At 43.5% G+C, this 21,970-nt stretch overlaps 1 protein-coding gene across 1 annotated transcript in view; it reads right to left on the bottom strand.

The window, feature by feature from the left end:
* Window positions 1–4,855: 4,855 nt before the first annotated feature.
* LOC130291467 (uncharacterized) overlaps window positions 4,856–21,970 on the bottom strand; it is a 40,642-nt gene continuing 23,527 nt past the window's right edge. Inside the window, exon 3 of the mRNA XM_056540204.1 lies at window positions 4,856–9,300. Within this exon, the coding sequence (XP_056396179.1) occupies window positions 4,996–9,300 (4,305 nt within the window). The 3' untranslated portion in view covers window positions 4,856–4,995. The remainder of the gene's footprint in view (window positions 9,301–21,970) is intronic.

Raw genomic sequence — 21,970 nt, 5'->3', positions numbered from 1 at the left:
ACAGTATAATCTCCTCTACAGCCTATGGATTATATACAGGAGGTGAACAGTATAATCTCCTCTACAACCTATGGGTTATATACAGGAGGGGAACAGTATAATCTCCTCTACTACCTATGGGTTATATACAGGAGGGGAACAGTATAATCTCCTCTACAGCCTATGGGTTATATACAGGAGGTGAACAGTATAATCTCCTCTACAGTCTATGGGTTATATACAGGAGGTGAACAGTATAATCTCCTCTACAGCCTATGGGTTATATACAGGAGGGGAACAGTATAATCTCCTCTACAGCCTATGGGTTATATACAGGAGGCGAACAGTATAATCTCTTCTACAGCCTATGGGTTATATACAGGAGGTGAACAGTATAATCTCCTCTACAGCCTATGGGTTATATACAGGAGGTGAACAGTATAATCTCCTCTACAGCCTATGGGTTATATACAGGAGGTGAACAGTATAATCTCCTCTACAGCCTATGGGTTATATACAGGAGGTGAACAGTATAATCTCCTCTACAGCCTATGGGTTATATACAGGAGGTGAACAGTATAATCTCCTCTACAGCCTATGGGTTATATACAGGAGGTGAACAGTATAATCTCCTCTACAGCCTATGGGTTATATACAGGAGGTGAACAGTATAATCTCCTCTACAACCTATGGGTTATATACAGGAGGTGAACAGTATAATCTCCTCTACAGCCTATGGGTTATATACAGGAGGTGAACAGTATAATCTCCTCTACAACCTATGGGTTATATACAGGAGGTGAACAGTATAATCTCCTCTACAGCCTATGGGTTATATACAGGAGGTGAACAGTATAATCTCATCTACAACCTATGGGTTATATACAGGAGGTGAACAGTATAATCTCCTCTACAGCCTATGGATTATATACAGGAGGTGAACAGTATAATCTCCTCTACAGCCTATGGGTTATATACAGGAGGTGAACAGTATAATCTCCTCTACAGCCTATGGGTTATATACAGGAGGTGAACAGTATAATCTCCTCTACAGCCTATGGGTTATATACAGGAGGTGAACAGTATAATCTCCTCTACAGCCTATGGGTTATATACAGGAGGTGAACAGTATAATCTCCTCTACAGCCTATGGGTTATATACAGGAGGTGAACAGTATAATCTCCTCTACAACCTATGGGTTATATACAGGAGGTGAACAGTATAATCTCCTCTACAACCTATGGGTTATATACAGGAGGTGAACAGTATAATCTCCTCTACAGCCTATGGGTTATATACAGGAGGTGAACAGTATAATCTCCTCTACAACCTATGGGTTATATACAGGAGGTGAACAGTATAATCTCCTCTACAGCCTATGGGTTATATACAGGAGGTGAACAGTATAATCTCCTCTACAGCCTATGGGTTATATACAGGAGGTGAACAGTATAATCTCCTCTACAGCCTATGGGTTATATACAGGAGGTGAACAGTATAATCTCCTCTACAGCCTATGGGTTATATACAGGAGGTGAACAGTATAATCTCCTCTACAACCTATGGGTTATATACATGAGGTGAACAGTATAATCTCCTCTACAACCTATGGGTTATATACAGGAGGGGAACAGTATAATCTCCTCTACAACCTATGGGTTATATACAGGAGGTGAACAGTATAATCTCCTCTACAGCCTATGGGTTATATACAGGAGGTGAACAGTATAATCTCTTCTACAGCCTATGGGTTATATACAGGAGGTGAACAGTATAATCTCCTCTACAGCCTATGGGTTATATACAGGAGGTGAACAGTATAATCTCCTCTACAGCCTATGGGTTATATACAGGAGGTGAACAGTATAATCTCCTCTACAGCCTATGGGTTATATACAGGAGGTGAACAGTATAATCTCCTCTACAACCTATGGGTTATATACAGGAGGGGAACAGTATAATCTCCTCTACAACCTATGGGTTATATACAGGAGGTGAACAGTATAATCTCCTCTACAGCCTATGGGTTATATACAGGAGGTGAACAGTATAATCTCCTCTACAGCCTATGGGTTATATACAGGAGGTGAACAGTATAATCTCCTCTACCGCCTATGGGTTATATACAGGAGGTGAACAGTATAATCTCCTCTACAACCTATGGGTTATATACAGGAGGTGAACAGTATAATCTTCTCTACAGCCTATGGGTTATATACAGGAGGTGAACAGTATAATCTCCTCTACAACCTATGGGTTATATACAGGAGGTGAACAGTATAATCTTCTCTACAGCCTATGGGTTATATACAGGAGGTGAACAGTATAATCTCCTCTACAGCCTATGGGTTATATACAGGAGGTGAACAGTATAATCTCCTCTACAGCCTATGGGTTATATACAGGAGGTGAACAGTATAATCTCCTCTACAGCCTATGGGTTATATACAGGAGGTGAACAGTATAATCTCCTCTACAGCCTATGGGTTATATACAGGAGGTGAACAGTATAATCTCCTCTACAGCCTATGGGTTATATACAGGAGGTGAACAGTATAATCTCCTCTACAACCTATGGGTTATATACAGGAGGGGAACAGTACAATCTCCTCTACAACCTATGGGTTATATACAGGAGGTGAACAGTATAATCTCCTCTACAGCCTATGGGTTATATACAGGAGGGGAACAGTATAATCTCCTCTACAGCCTATGGGTTATATACAGGAGGGGAACAGTATAATCTCCTCTACACCCTATGGGTTATATACAGGAGGTGAACAGTATAATCTCCTCTACAGCCTATGGGTTATATACAGGAGGTGAACAGTATAATCTCCTCTACAGCCTATGGGTTATATACAGGAGGTGAACAGTATAATCTCCTCTACAGCCTATGGGTTATATACAGGAGGGGAACAGTATAATCTCCTCTACAACCTATGGGTTATATACAGGAGGTGAACAGTATAATCTCCTCTACAATCTATGGGTTATATACAGGAGGTGAACAGTATAATCTCCTCTACAGCCTATGGGTTATATACAGGAGGTGAACAGTATAATCTCCTCTACAACCTATGGGTTATATAAAAGAGGTGAACAGTATAATCTCCTCTACAATCTATGGGTTATATACAGGAGGTGAACAGTATAATCTCCTCTACAGCCTATGGGTTATATACAAGAGGTGAACAGTATAATCTCCTCTACAACCTATGGGTTATATACAGGAGGTGAACAGTATAATCTCAACTACAGCCTATGGGTTATATACAGGAGGTGAACAGTATAATCTCCTCTACAACCTATGGGTTATATACAGGAGGTGAACAGTATAATCTCCTCTACAGCCTATGGGTTATATACAGGAGGGGAACAGTATAATCTCCTCTACAACCTATGGGTTATATACAGGAGGTGAACAGTATAATCTCCTATACAACCTATGGGTTATATACAGGAGGGGAACAGTATAATCTCCTCTACAACCTATGGGTTATATACAGGAGGTGAACAGTATAATCTCCACTACAGCCTATGGGTTATATACAGGAGGTGAACAGTATAATCTCCTCTACAACCTATGGGTTATATACAGGAGGTGAACAGTATAATCTCCTCTACAGCCTATGGGTTATATACAGGAGGGGAACAGTATAATCTCCTCTACAGCCTATGGGTTATATACAGGAGGGGAACAGTATAATCTCCTCTACAGCCTATGGGTTATATACAGGAGGTGAACAGTATAATCTCCTCTACAGCCTATGGGTTATATACAGGAGGCGAACAGTATAATCTCCTCTACAGCCTATGGGTTATATACAGGAGGTGAACAGTATAATCTCCTCTACAACCTATGGGTTATATACATGAGGTGAACAGTATAATCTCCTCTACAACCTATGGGTTATATACAGGAGGGGAACAGTATAATCTCCTCTACAGCCTATGGGTTATATACAGGAGGGGAACAGTATAATCTCCTCTACAACCTATGGGTTATATACAGGAGGGGAACAGTATAATCTCCTCTACAACCTATGGGTTATATACAGGAGGTGAACAGTATAATCTCCTCTACAACCTATGGGTTATATACAGGAGGTTAACAGTATAATCTCCTCTACAGCCTATGGGTTATATACAGGAGGTGAACAGTATAATCTCCTCTACAGCCTATGGGTTATATACAGGAGGTGAACACTATAATCTCCTCTACAGCCTATGGGTTATATACAGGAGGTGAACAGTATAATCTCCTCTACAGCCTATGGGTTATATACAGGAGGTGAACAGTATAATCTCCTCTACAGCCTATGGGTTATATACAGGAGGTGAACAGTATAATTGAAGATTTTCCTAGTATTTTGACGGAAAATTTAGATTTTATAAAGACAGGAGGCGAGTATCAGATGCATATTCCTTCTTTATTTTGCCCAATAGCAGAAAGAAATGCAAGTGTTAACAACATAAAAAGAAAAAATGCTGGTAACTAGGTACCTAGCAACCATAGTGACTCCCCTTTCTCTCCTCCACCAATGACCATACACAGGGAGTCCTATATAAACTGGCTGCAGCTCCTCCTCCTCCTCTTTCTTTATCTCAGGCAGCCTCTTTACTGGAACAGATCATCACTTCTCGGGCACTGGGAGATTTCCCCAACCAGGAACCGAGCTAACCGCGTGGATCTCCAAACTATCCACTGGAACTTCCATCAACATCAACGTGGTGAGTCCGTCGGGACATCGCAGGTTCGATGGATAGCAATGTTACTAACGAGTAACTCCAACCGTAAAACCGACGTGTAAGATAAAATCTTCAATAGCCTGAAAAAGAGAAAAGAATACCATAGAATAGGGTAGGGTACAATGGGAGGGATGATACTCGCCTCCTGTCTTTATAAAATCTAAATTTTCCGTCAAAATACTAGGAAAATCTTCAATTTTATCACAGACAGGAGGCTCGTATCAGATGCATGTTCAAAGCAATAATAATACAATGCAATACAATCACAATACTGACATAGACACATGCTGAGTAGGTCTAAAGTAGAAGGTCTTAAAGACATCTTCAGACGACCAATCGGCCGCCTTCAGAATGTCAGCAAGCGAGCCTCCAGACTGAAAAGTCTTGGTCGCCATAGCACTCCTAGTGGAGTGGGCGAGAAAGACGGACACATCGATCCCCGCCAGCGTCATCGTCTGTTTCACCCACCGTGCTAGCGTAGGGGATGAAACAGGTAAGTGCGGAGAACAAAACGAAATCAACAGTTGCGCATCGCGCCCCGTACGAAACGGTACGGTCCGATTCTCGTAGGATCGGAGACAACGTACCACACACAATTTTGGATGAGACGGAAAACACGGGTAAAAAACCGAACGCAGATCGGTCTTCGTCCGACGGCAGACCGAAAACCTAACTCCATCCGGGACGAATTGTCTCCTGGACACGTCCAAGGCGCGCACATCGGATATACGTTTTATCGAAATTAAACACAGCAACATGGTCAACTTGAAGGAGAGGTGTTTCAATGATAGCTGATCATTGTCGTCCCACTCCTCAAACATCCGTAAAACGAGAGAAACGTCCCAAGTCGACTGATAACGAGGGGAAGGCGGTCTCCTAAACCGAATCCCCCTCATGAGGCGACAGATCACGGGATGTTGACCGATCAGCAAACCATCCACCAGGGAATGGTGCGCAGAAATGGCCGACCTGTACACATTGATAGTGCGATAGGCCTTACCCGTTTCGAAAGAATCCGATAAAAAATTTATGACTTCAGCTAGAGGGGCGCGAACGGGATCCAAATCCCGTCGTGTGCACCAACGTAGCCAAAGTCCCCAGGCAGATCGATAAGCCGATCTGGTACCCGGCGCCCATGCTTCGTTAATGAGGTTGCTAGCCGTCTGCGAAATACGTCCCCCGAGTGACGATGACCCGAAATCAGCCACGCCAACAGTGGCAACTGATCGAGAAGAATCAAGGGGTGTGATTCTCCTTTCGGGCCCTTCAACAATGAAGGGATGTTCGGACATAGTCTCGGTACGTCCATGGCCAAACCCAGGATCTGCGGAAACCACGATTGGGTCGGCCACCAAGGGGTGATCAACACCAAAGTCGCTTCCTGATTCTCCGTCTGCCACAGTACTCTTGGGATCATTGCGAAAGGCGGAAAGGCATAAAGTATCCCTTGAGGCCAATGCTGAAGAAACGCGTCCGTAGCTGCGGCCTCTGGGTCCGGACGCCAACTGAAAAATATCTCCAATTGGCGATTGAGCCGAGAGGCAAACAAATCCACGGCCAACGGCCCCCACAAAGATTGTATCGACTGGAACACCACCGGATCCAGCATCCAGTCGCTGGAATCCCTGAGGTATCTGGAATTCCAATCCGCAATGGAGTTGGAAATCCCGGGTAGGTATTCCGCCTTCAACACAATGTTCCGTTGAAGACAGAAATCCCAGAACTCCGTCGCCAAATCCGCGAGGATTTTCGACTTCGTTCCGCCCAGTCGATTGATATACTGCACCGCCGCTACGTTGTCCATACGCAGCAGGATGCAACAATCGGATCTGTGGGATGCAAAACTCCGGAGCGCGAACGATCCCGCTAGGAGTTCCAGGCAATTGATATGCAACTGCGCCTCCGACCCTGACCATTTGCCTCCCGTGGAGGAAGTCCCGCAACGAGCGCCCCAGCCGGAAAGACTGGCGTCCGACTCCATCACCAGGTCTGGTTTGGAATTGAAGATGGTCTTCCCATTCCAATCCTGGACATGTTGGAGCCACCAGAGGAGTTCCTCCCTGGCTTCCAGAGATATCGGAACCTCGTCCGAGTACGATAGGCCCTCCTGCAAATGTCTGATTTTTAGACGTTGCAGGGCCCGGTAGTGTAAAGGTGCCGGAAAAATCGCCTGGACTGACGCTGACAGCAGTCCGACAATCCGTGCGATAGCCTTCAAGGATACCCTCGTCCTGCGGAGGATACTCCGAATCTCCTTGCGTATGGTGGTCAACTTCTTGACCGGAAGACTTAGAGTGGCGGACTGAGTATCGACCAGAAAGCCCAAAAACTCCAAGTTCCTCGCCGGTGACAACACCGACTTCTTCCTGTTGACCAAAAAGCCTAAATCCATGAGGAGCGAAACCGTCCACTGGACATGTCGCCTGGCCAGCACGCATGTAGGAGCCATGATCAAAATGTCGTCGAGGTAGACGATCAACCGAACACCTCGACTCCGGAGGACCGCCATGGCCGGTCTCAGCAGTTTGGTGAAACACCACGGAGCCGAGGAGAGGCCGAACGGGAGGCATGTGAACTCCCATTTGCGATCTTCCCAACAAAACTGCAGGTATCGAGTGCATGAGGGATGGATTGGTACCGTAAGGTACGCATCCTTCAGATCTACCTTTGCCAGCCAGTCGCCCGGCTGTAGCAGGTCTCTGAGCAGATGTATACCCTCCATTTTGAAATGGCGGTAGACAACGCAGTCGTTGAGGTAGCGCAGGTTTATCACGGGTCGGTGTCCGCCGTCTTTCTTTTTGACCAGGAAGACGTTGCTGACAAAACCCGGAGTGTTCCAAGGCACTTCCCTGATGGCACGCTTTTGGTTTAGCTCCAACAGTTCCGCGTGGACCAGATCCCTGTCCGCGTCTGTAAATTGAATGGCCCTTGGCCAATGGGTCTGTACAGGATTGCATGTGAATTCTATGCAGTAACCCGACACAACCTGTAGCACCCACGGGTCTGAAGTGATCCGGGACCAAGCGTGGAAAAAATACATCAGACGGCCCCCTACCGGTACATCCGGTAGTGGGGTAGAAAGTCTCACCTGTGCCTCTGGTTCTGGGGAAACCACGTGTGGAACCTCGGGTCCTCCATGGACGACCTCTGGTCGGGAAGAACGGGGTAGCCGGTTGCATAGGTGGGGCGGGTGTATAGTGTTGTCTGTCTGGTGTGAAGTGGACAGTTCCTCTATGGTAGGGTCGGTAATACGAACCGCGGCTGGAAGGGCGACCCCTACCCCTTCCAGCCTTGTTGAAAACCTTCCCCTGCGAAGACTTTTTCAGAGAGGATTGGGCCTTGTCGAGGCTGGAGAACAGCCCGACAAATTTATTAATGTTTTTTATGAAGGATTCGCCAAAGAGCAGACCTTCTGCACTCGGGCCCGGCTCATCAGAGGCCAGATGGGTCAGTTGAGGGTCCAAGCGCATTAAGATAGACCTACGGCGTTCCGCCGACATGGCCGTGTTGGCGTTGCCGAGCAGGCAGATTGCCCGCAACGCCCACCCCCTTAGGATCTCTGCATTTACAGGGGCGTCAGAAGCCACCGCCTGTTCGGACATGTCCAAGATCTTTGTCAATGGACCCAGAATGTCCAGGAGTTTGTCCTGCACCCCTTTGAAGGACTTATCAATCCCCTTCTTGGGGTTCTTCCCCGATTTGAGGAGATATCTGACCAGGATGGGGTCCAGGTCGGGGGTCTTCGCAACACTATTGCCAATAGATGGCCTTGGGCATTCCGCCCTCAATTTGCTGCGGTTTGCGCGATCCAACGATCTGCGTAACCAGGTCTCAATGTACTTAGACACTTGGGGGGAAGGTGTCCACTCCCCGGATCTAGGATGAGTAATATCATCCGGGTTAAAAAAGGGAACGCCCAATGAGTCCACCGGGGTTCCGGAGGGTTCTGCCTGGGGAGCAGGGGCAGAGGAAGGGCCCGCCTCCTCCTCCAGGCTCTCGTCGTCCTCACTCCAATCCGTGCCCTGATGATCTGACGTCATGTCAGAATCGTCTTCCGACAACTCTACGAAAGAGTTAGGTTTAACTCGTTTGGAGACATGAGAAGCCCGACTATTGATGTAATCCCCGTGGGCTGGGGGTCTGATAACCGCAACATGTTTTTCCTCAGGCGGTACTGAGGTCTTAGAATGTGAATCACCGTCTCCTTCAGTTGACAAGGCAACGGGACGGGTAAGTATGTCCAAACAATGTCGTCTCTTCCGGCTGGACTTACCGGGTCTTAAAAGGCTGGGCACCTGGGTCGAAGCATGGGGCACAGCGGGCGGGACAGAAATCACCGTCGTCTCCTCCTGGCGAGGCGCAGCCAGCGCCAGGGAGACAGAGCGGGATATATTAGCGTTGACTGCTGACATAGCAGACGCAATGGCTGAGTGCATTGATTTGGTGAGTTGCTGTAGCAAATCAGAGGAGGGGACCTCTGCCTCTAAAGTGGGGGTTGGTGCACCATCCAGGGGGGTAGGCACATTATGCACAGACATAGTGAGTAGTAGTATATGGAGAATACGGGGCTGTGAAGACAAAAGGGGGTAACAGGGACTGTTAATTGGTGTAATTGAAGTATAGTAGTGTATTATACTTTATATATATAAATAAAAAAGTAGTTATAACCCTATATAGATATATATATATATATATATACATATATCTAAGCACTATATACATATATGCATATATACAGATATCTACCTATAGACCTGGATGTATACTATGTGTGTACAATCCTGTCTATTTCGCGCAGACAGGCGTACGATAAGCTCCGCCCCCGGCAGTGGTGCGGAGGCGAAGGGATTTGAGAGGACTAGGGCCAGCAGTAAGGGCGCCTATGTCCGCGTCCTCAGCGAGACGTGCGCTTCCGAGAAGCGCACGACCCGGAGAATCGCGAGACCGCCGTGCTACTGCAGCCGAACGGGCAGTCAAAACCCGTTCTGCGCTGCAGCCAGAGCGGGAGTCGTCTCCACTCCTTCCACTCCCCTGTCTCCGCGAGAGCCGCGCGTCAGCGACACGCCCCAATTAGAGCGAGCGAGACGCGCGCTCTGACTCTCGCGAGAACAGCGGCGAAGAAGAAGCGCCGACGTGGGGGAAAAAATGGCGCAGGCCCAACGGGAGGTAACGGTAAGCTGAAAGCCGTACCAGAAGGGGGCAGGTAATAGGCATATGGAATGAGGGAACAGGTATTAAAAGGGAACGCAGAGGGGGCCCGGTGTCTACAGTACCGACACCAGGCAGGACAGAATAGTATAGATTTATACAGAAGTATGAAAGTTAGTGAAAAAAATCCTATTGGAAACTCAATATCCGTAGTCAAGATATATGGGAGACCGCAAGAAGCGGTCCTATATAGTTAGAAATACAGAATGAATCACAATTATAGTACTTATCTGGAATGCACACTGCTACTGAGCAGAAAGAAAGAGGAGGAGGAGGAGCTGCAGCCAGTTTATATAGGACTCCCTGTGTATGGTCATTGGTGGAGGAGAGAAAGGGGAGTCACTATGGTTGCTAGGTACCTAGTTACCAGCATTTTTTCTTTTTATGTTGTTAACACTTGCATTTCTTTCTGCTATTGGGCAAAATAAAGAAGGAATATGCATCTGATACGAGCCTCCTGTCTGTGATAAAATCTCCTCTACAGCCTATGGGTTATATACAGGAGGTGAACAGTATAATCTCCTCTACAGCCTATGGGTTATATACATTAGGTGAACAGTATAATCTCCTCTACAACCTATGGGTTATATACAGGAGGTGAACAGTATAATCTCCTCTACAGCCTATGGGTTATATACAGGAGGTGAACAGTATAATCTCCTCTACAGCCTATGGGTTATATACAGGAGGTGAACAGTATAATCTCCTCTACAGCCTATGGGTTATATACATTAGGTGAACAGTATAATCTCCTCTACAACCTATGGGTTATATACAGGAGGTGAACAGTATAATCTCCTCTACAACCTATGGGTTATATACAGGAGGTGAACAGTATAATCTCCTCTACAGCCTATGGGTTATATACAGGAGGTGAACAGTATAATCTCCTCTACAGCCTATGGGTTATATACAGGAGGTGAACAGTATAATCTCCTCTACAGCCTATGGTTATATACAGGAGGTGAACAGTATAATCTCCTCTACAACCTATGGGTTATATACAGGAGGTGATCAGTATAATCTCCTCTACAGCCTATGGGTTATATACAGGAGGTGAACAGTATAATCTCCTCTACAGCCTATGGGTTATATACAGGAGGTGAACAGTATAATCTCCTCTACAGCCTATGGGTTATATACATTAGGTGAACAGTATAATCTCCTCTACAACCTATGGGTTATATACAGGAGGTGAACAGTATAATCTCCTCTACAGCCTATGGGTTATATACAGGAGGTGAACAGTATAATCTCCTCTACAGCCTATGGGTTATATACAGGAGGTGATCAGTATAATCTCCTCTACAGCCTATGGGTTATATACAGGAGGTGAACAGTATAATCTCCTCTACAGCCTATGGGTTATATACAGGAGGTGAACAGTATAATCTCCTCTACCGCCTATGGGTTATATACAGGAGGTGAACAGTATAATCTCCTCTACAGCCTATGGGTTATATACAGGAGGTGAACAGTATAATCTCCTCTACAGCCTATGGGTTATATACAGGAGGTGAACAGTATAATCTCCTCTACAGCCTATGGGTTATATACAGTAGGGGAACAGTATAATCTCCTCTACAACCTATGGGTTATATACAGGAGGTGAACAGTATAATCTCCTCTACAGCCTATGGGTTATATACAGGAGGTGATCAGTATAATCTCCTCTACAGCCTATGGGTTATATACAGGAGGTGAACAGTATAATCTCCTCTACAGCCTATGGGTTATATACATTAGGTGAACAGTATAATCTCCTCTACAACCTATGGGTTATATACAGGAGGTGAACAGTATAATCTCCTCTACAGCCTATGGGTTATATACAGGAGGTGATCAGTATAATCTCCTCTACAGCCTATGGGTTATATACAGGAGGTGAACAGTATAATCTCCTCTACAGCCTATGGGTTATATACAGGAGGTGATCAGTATAATCTCCTCTACAACCTATGGGTTATATACAGGAGGTGAACAGTATAATCTCCTCTACAGCCTATGGGTTATATACAGGAGGTGAACAGTATAATCTCCTCTACAGCATATGGGTTATATACAGGAGGGGAACAGTATAATCTCCTCTACAGCCTATGGGTTATATACAGGAGGTGAACAGTATAATCTCCTCTACAGCCTATGGGTTATATACAGGAGGTGAACAGTATAATCTCCTCTACAGCCTATGGGTTATATACAGGAGGTGAACAGTATAATCTCCACTACAACCTATGGGTTATATACAGGAGGGGAACAGTATATTCTACTCTACAGCCTATGGGTTATATACAGGAGGTGAACAGTATAATCTCCTCTACAACCTATGGGTTATATACAGGAGGTGAACAGTATAATCTCCTCTACAGCCTATGGGTTATATACAGGAGGTGAACAGTATAATCTCCTCTACAGCCTATGGGTTATATACAGGAGGTGAACAGTATAATCTCCTCTACAGCCTATGGGTTATATACATTAGGTGAACAGTATAATCTCCTCTACAACCTATGGGTTATATACAGGAGGTGAACAGTATAATCTCCTCTACAGCCTATGGGTTATATACAGGAGGTGATCAGTATAATCTCCTCTACAGCCTATGGGTTATATACAGGAGGTGAACAGTATAATCTCCTCTACAGCCTATGGGTTATATACATTAGGTGAACAGTATAATCTCCTCTACAACCTATGGGTTATATACAGGAGGTGAACAGTATAATCTCCTCTACAGCCTATGGGTTATATACAGGAGGTGATCAGTATAATCTCCTCTACAGCCTATGGGTTATATACAGGAGGTGAACAGTATAATCTCCTCTACAGCCTATGGGTTATATACAGGAGGTGAACAGTATAATCTCCTCTACCGCCTATGGGTTATATACAGGAGGTGAACAGTATAATCTCCTCTACAGCCTATGGGTTATATACAGGAGGTGAACAGTATAATCTCCTCTACAGCCTATGGGTTATATACAGGAGGTGAACAGTATAATCTCCTCTACAGCCTATGGGTTATATACAGTAGGGGAACAGTATAATCTCCTCTACAACCTATGGGTTATATACAGGAGGTGAACAGTATAATCTCCTCTACAGCCTATGGGTTATATACAGGAGGTGATCAGTATAATCTCCTCTACAGCCTATGGGTTATATACAGGAGGTGAACAGTATAATCTCCTCTACAGCCTATGGGTTATATACAGGAGGTGAACAGTATAATCTCCTCTACAGCATATGGGTTATATACAGGAGGGGAACAGTATAATCTCCTCTACAGCCTATGGGTTATATACAGGAGGTGAACAGTATAATCTCCTCTACAGCCTATGGGTTATATACAGGAGGTGAACAGTATAATCTCCTCTACAACCTATGGGTTATATACAGGAGGTGAACAGTATAATCTCCTCTACAGCATATGGGTTATATACAGGAGGTGAACAGTATAATCTCCTCTACAACCTATGGGTTATATACAGGAGGTGAACAGTATAATCTCCTCTACAACCTATGGGTTATATACAGGAGGTGAACAGTATAATCTCCTCTACAGCCTATGGGTTATATACAGGAGGTGAACAGTATAATCTCCTCTACAACCTATGGGTTATATACAGGAGGTGAACAGTATAATCTCCTCTACAACCTATGGGTTATATACAGGAGGTGAACAGTATAATCTCCTCTACAGCCTATGGGTTATATACAGGAGGTGAACAGTATAATCTCCTCTACAACCTATGGGTTATATACAGGAGGTGAACAGTATAATCTCCTCTACAACCTATGGGTTATATACAGGAGGTGAACAGTATAATCTCCTCTACAGCCTATGGGTTATATACAGGAGGTGAACAGTATAATCTCCTCTACAGCCTATGGGTTATATACAGGAGGTGAACAGTATAATCTCCTCTACAGCCTATGGGTTATATACAGGAGGTGAACAGTATAATCTCCTCTACAGCCTATGGGTTATATACAGGAGGTGAACAGTATAATCTCCTCTACAGCCTATGGGTTATATACAGGAGGTGAACAGTATAATCTCCTCTACAGCCTATGGGTTATATACAGGAGGTGAACAGTATAATCTCCTCTACAGCCTATGGGTTATATACAGGAGGTGAACAGTATAATCTCCTCTACAGCCTATGGGTTATATACAGGAGGTGAACAGTATAATCTCCTCTACAGCCTATGGGTTATATACAGGAGGGGAACAGTATAATCTCCTCTACAACCTATGGGTTATATACAGGAGGTGAACAGTATAATCTTCTCTACAACCTATGGGTTATATACAGGAGGTGAACAGTATAATCTTCTCTACAACCTATGGGTTATATACAGGAGGTGAACAGTATAATCTTCTCTACAGCCTATGGGTTATATACAGGAGGTGAACAGTATAATCTCCTCTACAGCCTATGGTTATATACAGGAGGTGAACAGTATAATCTCCTCTACAGCCTATGGGTTATATACAGGAGGTGAACAGTATAATCTCCTCTACAGCCTATGGGTTATATACAGGAGGTGAACAGTATAATCTCTTCTACAGCCTATGGGTTATATACAGGAGGTGAACAGTATAATCTCCTCTACAGCCTATGGGTTATATACAGGAGGTGAACAGTATAATCTCCTCTACAGCCTATGGGTTATATACAGGAGGTGAACAGTATAATCTCCTCTACAGCCTATGGGTTATATACAGGAGGGGAACAGTATATTCTACTCTACAGCCTATGGGTTATATACATGAGGTGAACAGTATAATCTCCTCTACAACCTATGGGTTATATACAGGAGGTGAACAGTATAATCTCCTCTACACCCTATGGGTTATATACAGGAGGTGAACAGTATAATCTCCTCTACAGCCTATGGGTTATATACAGGAGGTGAACAGTATAATCTCCTCTACAGCCTATGGGTTATATACAGGAGGTGAACAGTATAATCTCCTCTACAGCCTATGGGTTATATACAGGAGGTGAACAGTATAATCTCCTCTACAACCTATGGGTTATATACAGGAGGTGAACAGTATAATCTCCTCTACAGCCTATGGGTTATATACAGGAGGGGAACAGTATAATCTCCTCTACAGCCTATGGGTTATATACAGGGGGTGAACAGTATAATCTCCTCTACAGCCTATGGGTTATATACAGGAGGTGAACAGTATAATCTCCTCTACAACCTATGGGTTATATACAGGAGGTGAACAGTATAATCTCCTCTACAGCCTATGGGTTATATACAGGAGGTGAACAGTATAATCTCCTCTACAGCCTATGGGTTATATACAGGAGGTGAACAGTATAATCTCCTCTACACCCTATGGGTTATATACAGGAGGTGAACAGTATAATCTCCTCTACAACCTATGGGTTATATACAGGAGGGGAACAGTATAATCTCCTCTACAACCTATGGGTTATATACAGGAGGTGAACAGTATAATCTCCTCTACAGCCTATGGGTTATATACAGGAGGTGAACAGTATAATCTCTTCTACAACCTATGGGTTATATACAGGAGGTGAACAGTATAATCTCCTCTACAGCCTATGGGTTATATACATTAGGTGAACAGTATAATCTCCTCTACAGCCTATGGGTTATATACAGGAGGTGAACAGTATAATCTCCTCTACAGCCTATGGGTTATATACAGGAGGTGAACAGTATAATCTCCTCTACAGCCTATGGGTTATATACAGGAGGTGAACAGTATAATCTCCTCTACAGCCTATGGGTTATATACAGGAGGTGAACAGTATAATCTCCTCTACAGCCTATGGGTTATATACAGGAGGTGAACAGTATAATCTCCTCTACAGCCTATGGGTTATATACAGGAGGTGAACAGTATAATCTCCTCTACAGCATATGGATTATATACAGGAGGTGAACAGTATAATCTCCTCTACAGCCTATGGGTTATATACAGGAGGGGAACAGTATAATCTCCTCTACAGCCTATGGGTTATATACAGGAGGTGAACAGTATAATCTCCTCTACAACCTATGGGTTATATACAGGAGGTGAACAGTATAATCTCCTCTACAGCCTATGGGTTATATACAGGAGGAGAACAGTATAATCTCCTCTACAGCCTATGGGTTATATACAGGAGGTGAACAGTATAATCTCCTCTACAGCCTATGGGTTATATACAGGAGGGGAACAGTATAATCTCCTCTACAACCTATGGGTTATATACAGTAGGGGAACAGTATAATCTCCTCTACAGCCTATGGGTTATATACAGGGGGTGAACAGTATAATCTCCTCTACAACCTATGGGTTATATACAGGAGGGGAACAGTCTAATCTCCTCTACAGCCTATGGGTTATATACAGGAGGGGAACAGTATAATCTCCTCTACAGCCTATGGGTTATATACAGGAGGTGAACAGTATAATCTCCTCTACAACCTATGGGTTATATACAGTAGGTGAACAGTATAATCTCCACTACAACCTATGGGTTATATACAGGAGGTGAACAGTATAATCTCCTCTACAACCTATGGGTTATATACAGTAGGTGAACAGTATAATCTCCACTACAACCTATGGGTTATATACAGGAGGTGAACAGTATAATCTCCTCTACAACCTATGGGTTATATACAGGAGGTGAACAGTATAATCTCATCTACAACCTATGGGTTATATACAGGAGGTGAACAGTATAATCTCCTCTACAGCCTATGGGTTATATACAGGAGGTGAACAGTATAATCTCCTCTACAACCTATGGGTTATATACAGGAGGTGAACAGTATAATCTCCTCTACAGCCTATGGGTTATATACAGGAGGTGAACAGTATAATCTCCTCTACAGCCTATGGGTTATATACAGGAGGTGAACAGTATAATCTCCTCTACAGCCTATGGGTTATATACAGGAGGGGAACAGTATAATCTCCTCTACAGCCTATGGGTTATATACAGGAGGTGAACAGTATAATCTCCTCTACAGCCTATGGGTTATATACAGGAGGTGAACAGTATAATCTCCTCTACAGCCTATGGGTTATATACAGGAGGTGAACAGTATAATCTCCTCTACAGCCTATGGGTTATATACAGGAGGTGAACAGTATAATCTCCTCTACAGCCTATGGGTTATATACAGGAGGTGAACAGTATAATCTCCTCTACAGCCTATGGGTTATATACAGGAGGTGAACAGTATAATCTCCTCTACAGCCTATGGGTTATATACAGGAGGTGAACAGTATAATCTCCTCTACAGCCTATGGGTTATATACAGGAGGTGAACAGTATAATCTCCTCTACAACCTATGGGTTATATACAGGAGGTGAACAGTATAATCTCATCTACAACCTATGGGTTATATACAGGAGGTGAACAGTATAATCTCATCTACAACCTATGGGTTATATACAGGAGGTGAACAGTATAATCTCCTCTACAGCCTATGGGTTATATACAGGAGGTGAACAGTATAATCTCCTCTACAGCCTATGGGTTATATACAGGAGGTGAACAGTATAATCTCCTCTACAGCCTATGGGTTATATACAGGAGGTGAACAGTATAATCTCCTCTACAGCCTATGGGTTATATACAGGAGGTGAACAGTATAATCTCCTCTACAACCTATGGGTTATATACAGGAGGTGAACACTATAATCTCTTCTACAGCCTATGGGTTATATACAGGAGGTGAACAGTATAATCTCCTCTACAGCCTATGGGTTATATACAGGAGGTGAACAGTATAATCTCCTCTACAGCCTATGGGTTATATACAGGAGGTGAACAGTATAATCTCCTCTACAACCTATGGGTTATATACAGGAGGTGAACAGTATAATCTCCTCTACAGCCTATGGGTTATATACAGGAGGGGAACAGTATAATCTCCTCTACAGCCTATGGGTTATATACAGGAGGTGAACAGTATAATCTCCTCTACAGCCTATGGGTTATATACAGGAGGTGAACAGTATAATCTCCTCTACAACCTATGGGTTATATACAGGAGGTGAACAGTATAATCTCCTCTACAACCTATGGGTTATATACAGGAGGTGAACAGTATAATCTCCTCTACAGCCTATGGGTTATATACAGGAGGTGAACAGTATAATCTCCTCTACAGCCTATGGGTTATATACAGGAGGTGAACAGTATAATCTCCTCTACAGCCTATGGGTTATATACAGGAGGTGAACAGTATAATCTCCTCTACAACCTATGGGTTATATACAGGAGGTGAACAGTATAATCTCTTCTACAACCTATGGGTTATATACAGGAGGTGAACAGTATAATCTCCTCTACAGCCTATGGGTTATATACAGGAGGTGAACAGTATAATCTCCTCTACAACCTATGGGTTATATACAGGAGGTGAACAGTATAATCTCCTCTACAGCCTATGGGTTATATACAGGAGGTGAACAGTATAATCTCCTCTACAGCCTATGGGTTATATACAGGAGGTGAACAGTATAATCTCCTCTACAGCCTATGGGTTATATACAGGAGGTGAACAGTATAATCTCCTCTACAGCCTATGGGTTATATACAGGAGGTGAACAGTATAATCTCCTCTACAACCTATGGGTTATATACAGGAGGTGAACAGTATAATCTTCTCTACAGCCTATGGGTTATATACAGGAGGTGAACAGTATAATCTTCTCTACAGCCTATGGGTTATATACAGGAGGTGAACAGTATAATCTTCTCTACAGCCTATGGGTTATATACAGGAGGTGAACAGTATAATCTCCTCTACAGCCTATGGGTTATATACAGGAGGTGAACAGTATAATCTCCTCTACAGCCTATGGGTTATATACAGGAGGTGAACAGTATAATCTCCTCTACAGCCTATGGGTTATATACAGGAGGTGAACAGTATAATCTCCTCTACAGCCTATGGGTTATATACAGGAGGTGAACAGTATAATCTCCTCTACAACCTATGGGTTATATACAGGAGGGGAACAGTATAATCTCCTCTACAACCTATGGGTTATATACAGGAGGTGAACAGTATAATCTCCTCTACAACCTATGGGTTATATACAGGAGGTGAACAGTATAATCTCTTCTACAACCTATGGGTTATATACAGGAGGTGAACAGTATAATCTCCTCTACAGCCTATGGGTTATATACAGGAGGTGAACAGTATAATCTCCTCTACAACCTATGGGTTATATACAGGAGGTGAACAGTATAATCTCCTCTACAGCCTATGGGTTATATACAGGAGGTGAACAGTATAATCTCCTCTACAGCCTATGGGTTATATACAGGAGGTGAACAGTATAATCTCCTCTACAGCCTATGGGTTATATACAGGAGGTGAACAGTATAATCTCCTCTACAGCCTATGGGTTATATACAGGAGGTGAACAGTATAATCTCCTCTACAACCTATGGGTTATATACAGGAGGTGAACAGTATAATCTTCTCTACAGCCTATGGGTTATATACAGGAGGTGAACAGTATAATCTTCTCTACAGCCTATGGGTTATATACAGGAGGTGAACAGTATAATCTTCTCTACAGCCTATGGGTTATATACAGGAGGTGAACAGTATAATCTCCTCTACAGCCTATGGGTTATATACAGGAGGTGAACAGTATAATCTCCTCTACAGCCTATGGGTTATATACAGGAGGTGAACAGTATAATCTCCTCTACAGCCTATGGGTTATATACAGGAGGTGAACAGTATAATCTCCTCTGCAGCCTATGGGTTATATACAGGAGGTGAACAGTATAATCTCCTCTACAGCCTATGGGTTATATACAGGAGGTGAACAGTATAATCTCATCTACAGTCTATGGGTTATATACAGGAGGTGAACAGTATAATATCCTCTACAGCCTATGGGTTATATACAGGAGGTGAACAGTATAATCTCCTCTACAGCCTATGGGTTATATACAGGAGGTGAACAGTATAATCTCCTCTACAGCCTATGGGTTATATACAGGAGGTGAACAGTATAATCTCCTCTACAGCCTATGGGTTATATACAGGAGGTGAACAGTATAATCTCCTCTACAGCCTATGGGTTATATACAGGAGGTGAACAGTATAATCTCCTCTACAGCCTATGGGTTATATACAGGAGGTGAACAGTATAATCTCCTCTACAGCCTATGGGTTATATACAGGAGGGGAACAGTATAATCTCCTCTACAGCCTATGGGTTATATACAGGAGGTGAACAGTATAATCTCTTCTACAACCTATGGGTTATATACAGGAGGTGAACAGTATAATCTCCTCTACAGCCTATGGGTTATATACATTAGGTGAACAGTATAATCTCCTCTACAGCCTATGGGTTATATACAGGAGGTGAACAGTATAATCTCCTCTACAACCTATGGGTTATATACAGGAGGGGAACAGTCTAATCTCCTCTACAGCCTATGGGTTATATACAGGAGGTGAACAGTATAATCTCATCTACAACCTATGGGTTATATACAGGAGGTGAACAGTATAATCTCCTCTACAGCCTATGGGTTATATACAGGAGGTGAACAGTATAATCTCCTCTACAACCTATGGGTTATATACAGGAGGGGAACAGTATAATCTCCTCTACAGCCTATGGGTTATATACAGGAGGTGAACAGTATAATCTCCTCTACAACCTATGGGTTATATACAGGAGGGGAACAGTATAATCTCCTCTACAACCTATGGGTTATATACAGGAGGTGAACAGTATAATCTCCTCTACAACCTATGGGTTATATACAGGAGGTGAACAGTATAATCTCCTCTACAGCCTATGGGTTATATACAGGAGGTGAACAGTATAATCTCCTCTACAGCCTATGGGTTATATACAGGAGGTGAACAGTATAATCTCCTCTACAGCCTATGGGTTATATACAGGAGGTGAACAGTATAATCTCCTCTACAGCCTATGGGTTATAAGGGAAGTATAATCCTACAGCCTATGGGTTATATACAGGAGGTGAACAGTATAATCTCCTCTACAGCCTATGGGTTATATACAGGAGGTGAACAAGTATAATCTCCTCTACAGCCTATGGGTTATATACAGGAGGTGAACAGTATAATCTCCTCTACAACCTATGGGTTATATACAGGAGGTGAACAGTATAATCTCCTCTACAACCTATGGGTTATATACAGGAGGTGAACAGTATAATCTCCTCTACAGCCTATGGGTTATATACAGGAGGTGAACAGTATAATCTCCTCTACAACCTATGGGTTATATACAGGAGGTGAACAGTATAATCTCCTCTACAGCCTATGGGTTATATACAGGAGGTGAACAGTATAATCTCCTCTACAACCTATGGGTTATATACAGGAGGTGAACAGTATAATCTTCTCTACAGCCTATGGGTTATATACAGGAGGTGAACAGTATAATCTTCTCTACAGCCTATGGGTTATATACAGGAGGTGAACAGTATAATCTCCTCTACAGCCTATGGGTTATATACAGGAGGTGAACAGTATAATCTCCTCTACAGCCTATGGGTTATATACAGGAGGTGAACAGTATAATCTCCTCTACAACCTATGGGTTATATACAGGAGGTGAACAGTATAATCTCCTCTACAGCCTATGGGTTATATACAGGAGGTGAACAGTATAATCTCCTCTACAGCCTATGGGTTATATACAGGAGGTGAACAGTATAATCTCCTCTACAAGCCTATGGGTTATATACAGGAGGTGAACAGTATAATCTCCTCTACAACCTATGGGTTATATACAGGAGGTGAACAGTATAATCTCCTCTACAACCTATGGGTTATATACAGGAGGTGAACAGTATAATCTCCTCTACAGCCTATGGGTTATATACAGGAGGTGAACAGTATAATCTCCTCTACAAGCCTATGGGTTATATACAGGAGGTGAACAGTATAATCTCCTCTACAACCTATGGGTTATATACAGGAGGTGAACAGTATAATCTCCTCTACAGCCTATGGGTTAT

Source organism: Hyla sarda, chromosome 9 (assembly GCF_029499605.1).
Source record: "Hyla sarda isolate aHylSar1 chromosome 9, aHylSar1.hap1, whole genome shotgun sequence".
In the NCBI taxonomy this organism is placed as follows: Eukaryota; Metazoa; Chordata; class Amphibia; order Anura; family Hylidae; genus Hyla; species Hyla sarda.
Note: the sequence above shows the minus strand (reverse complement) of the source record. Positions and strands in the feature narration are given on the sequence as shown.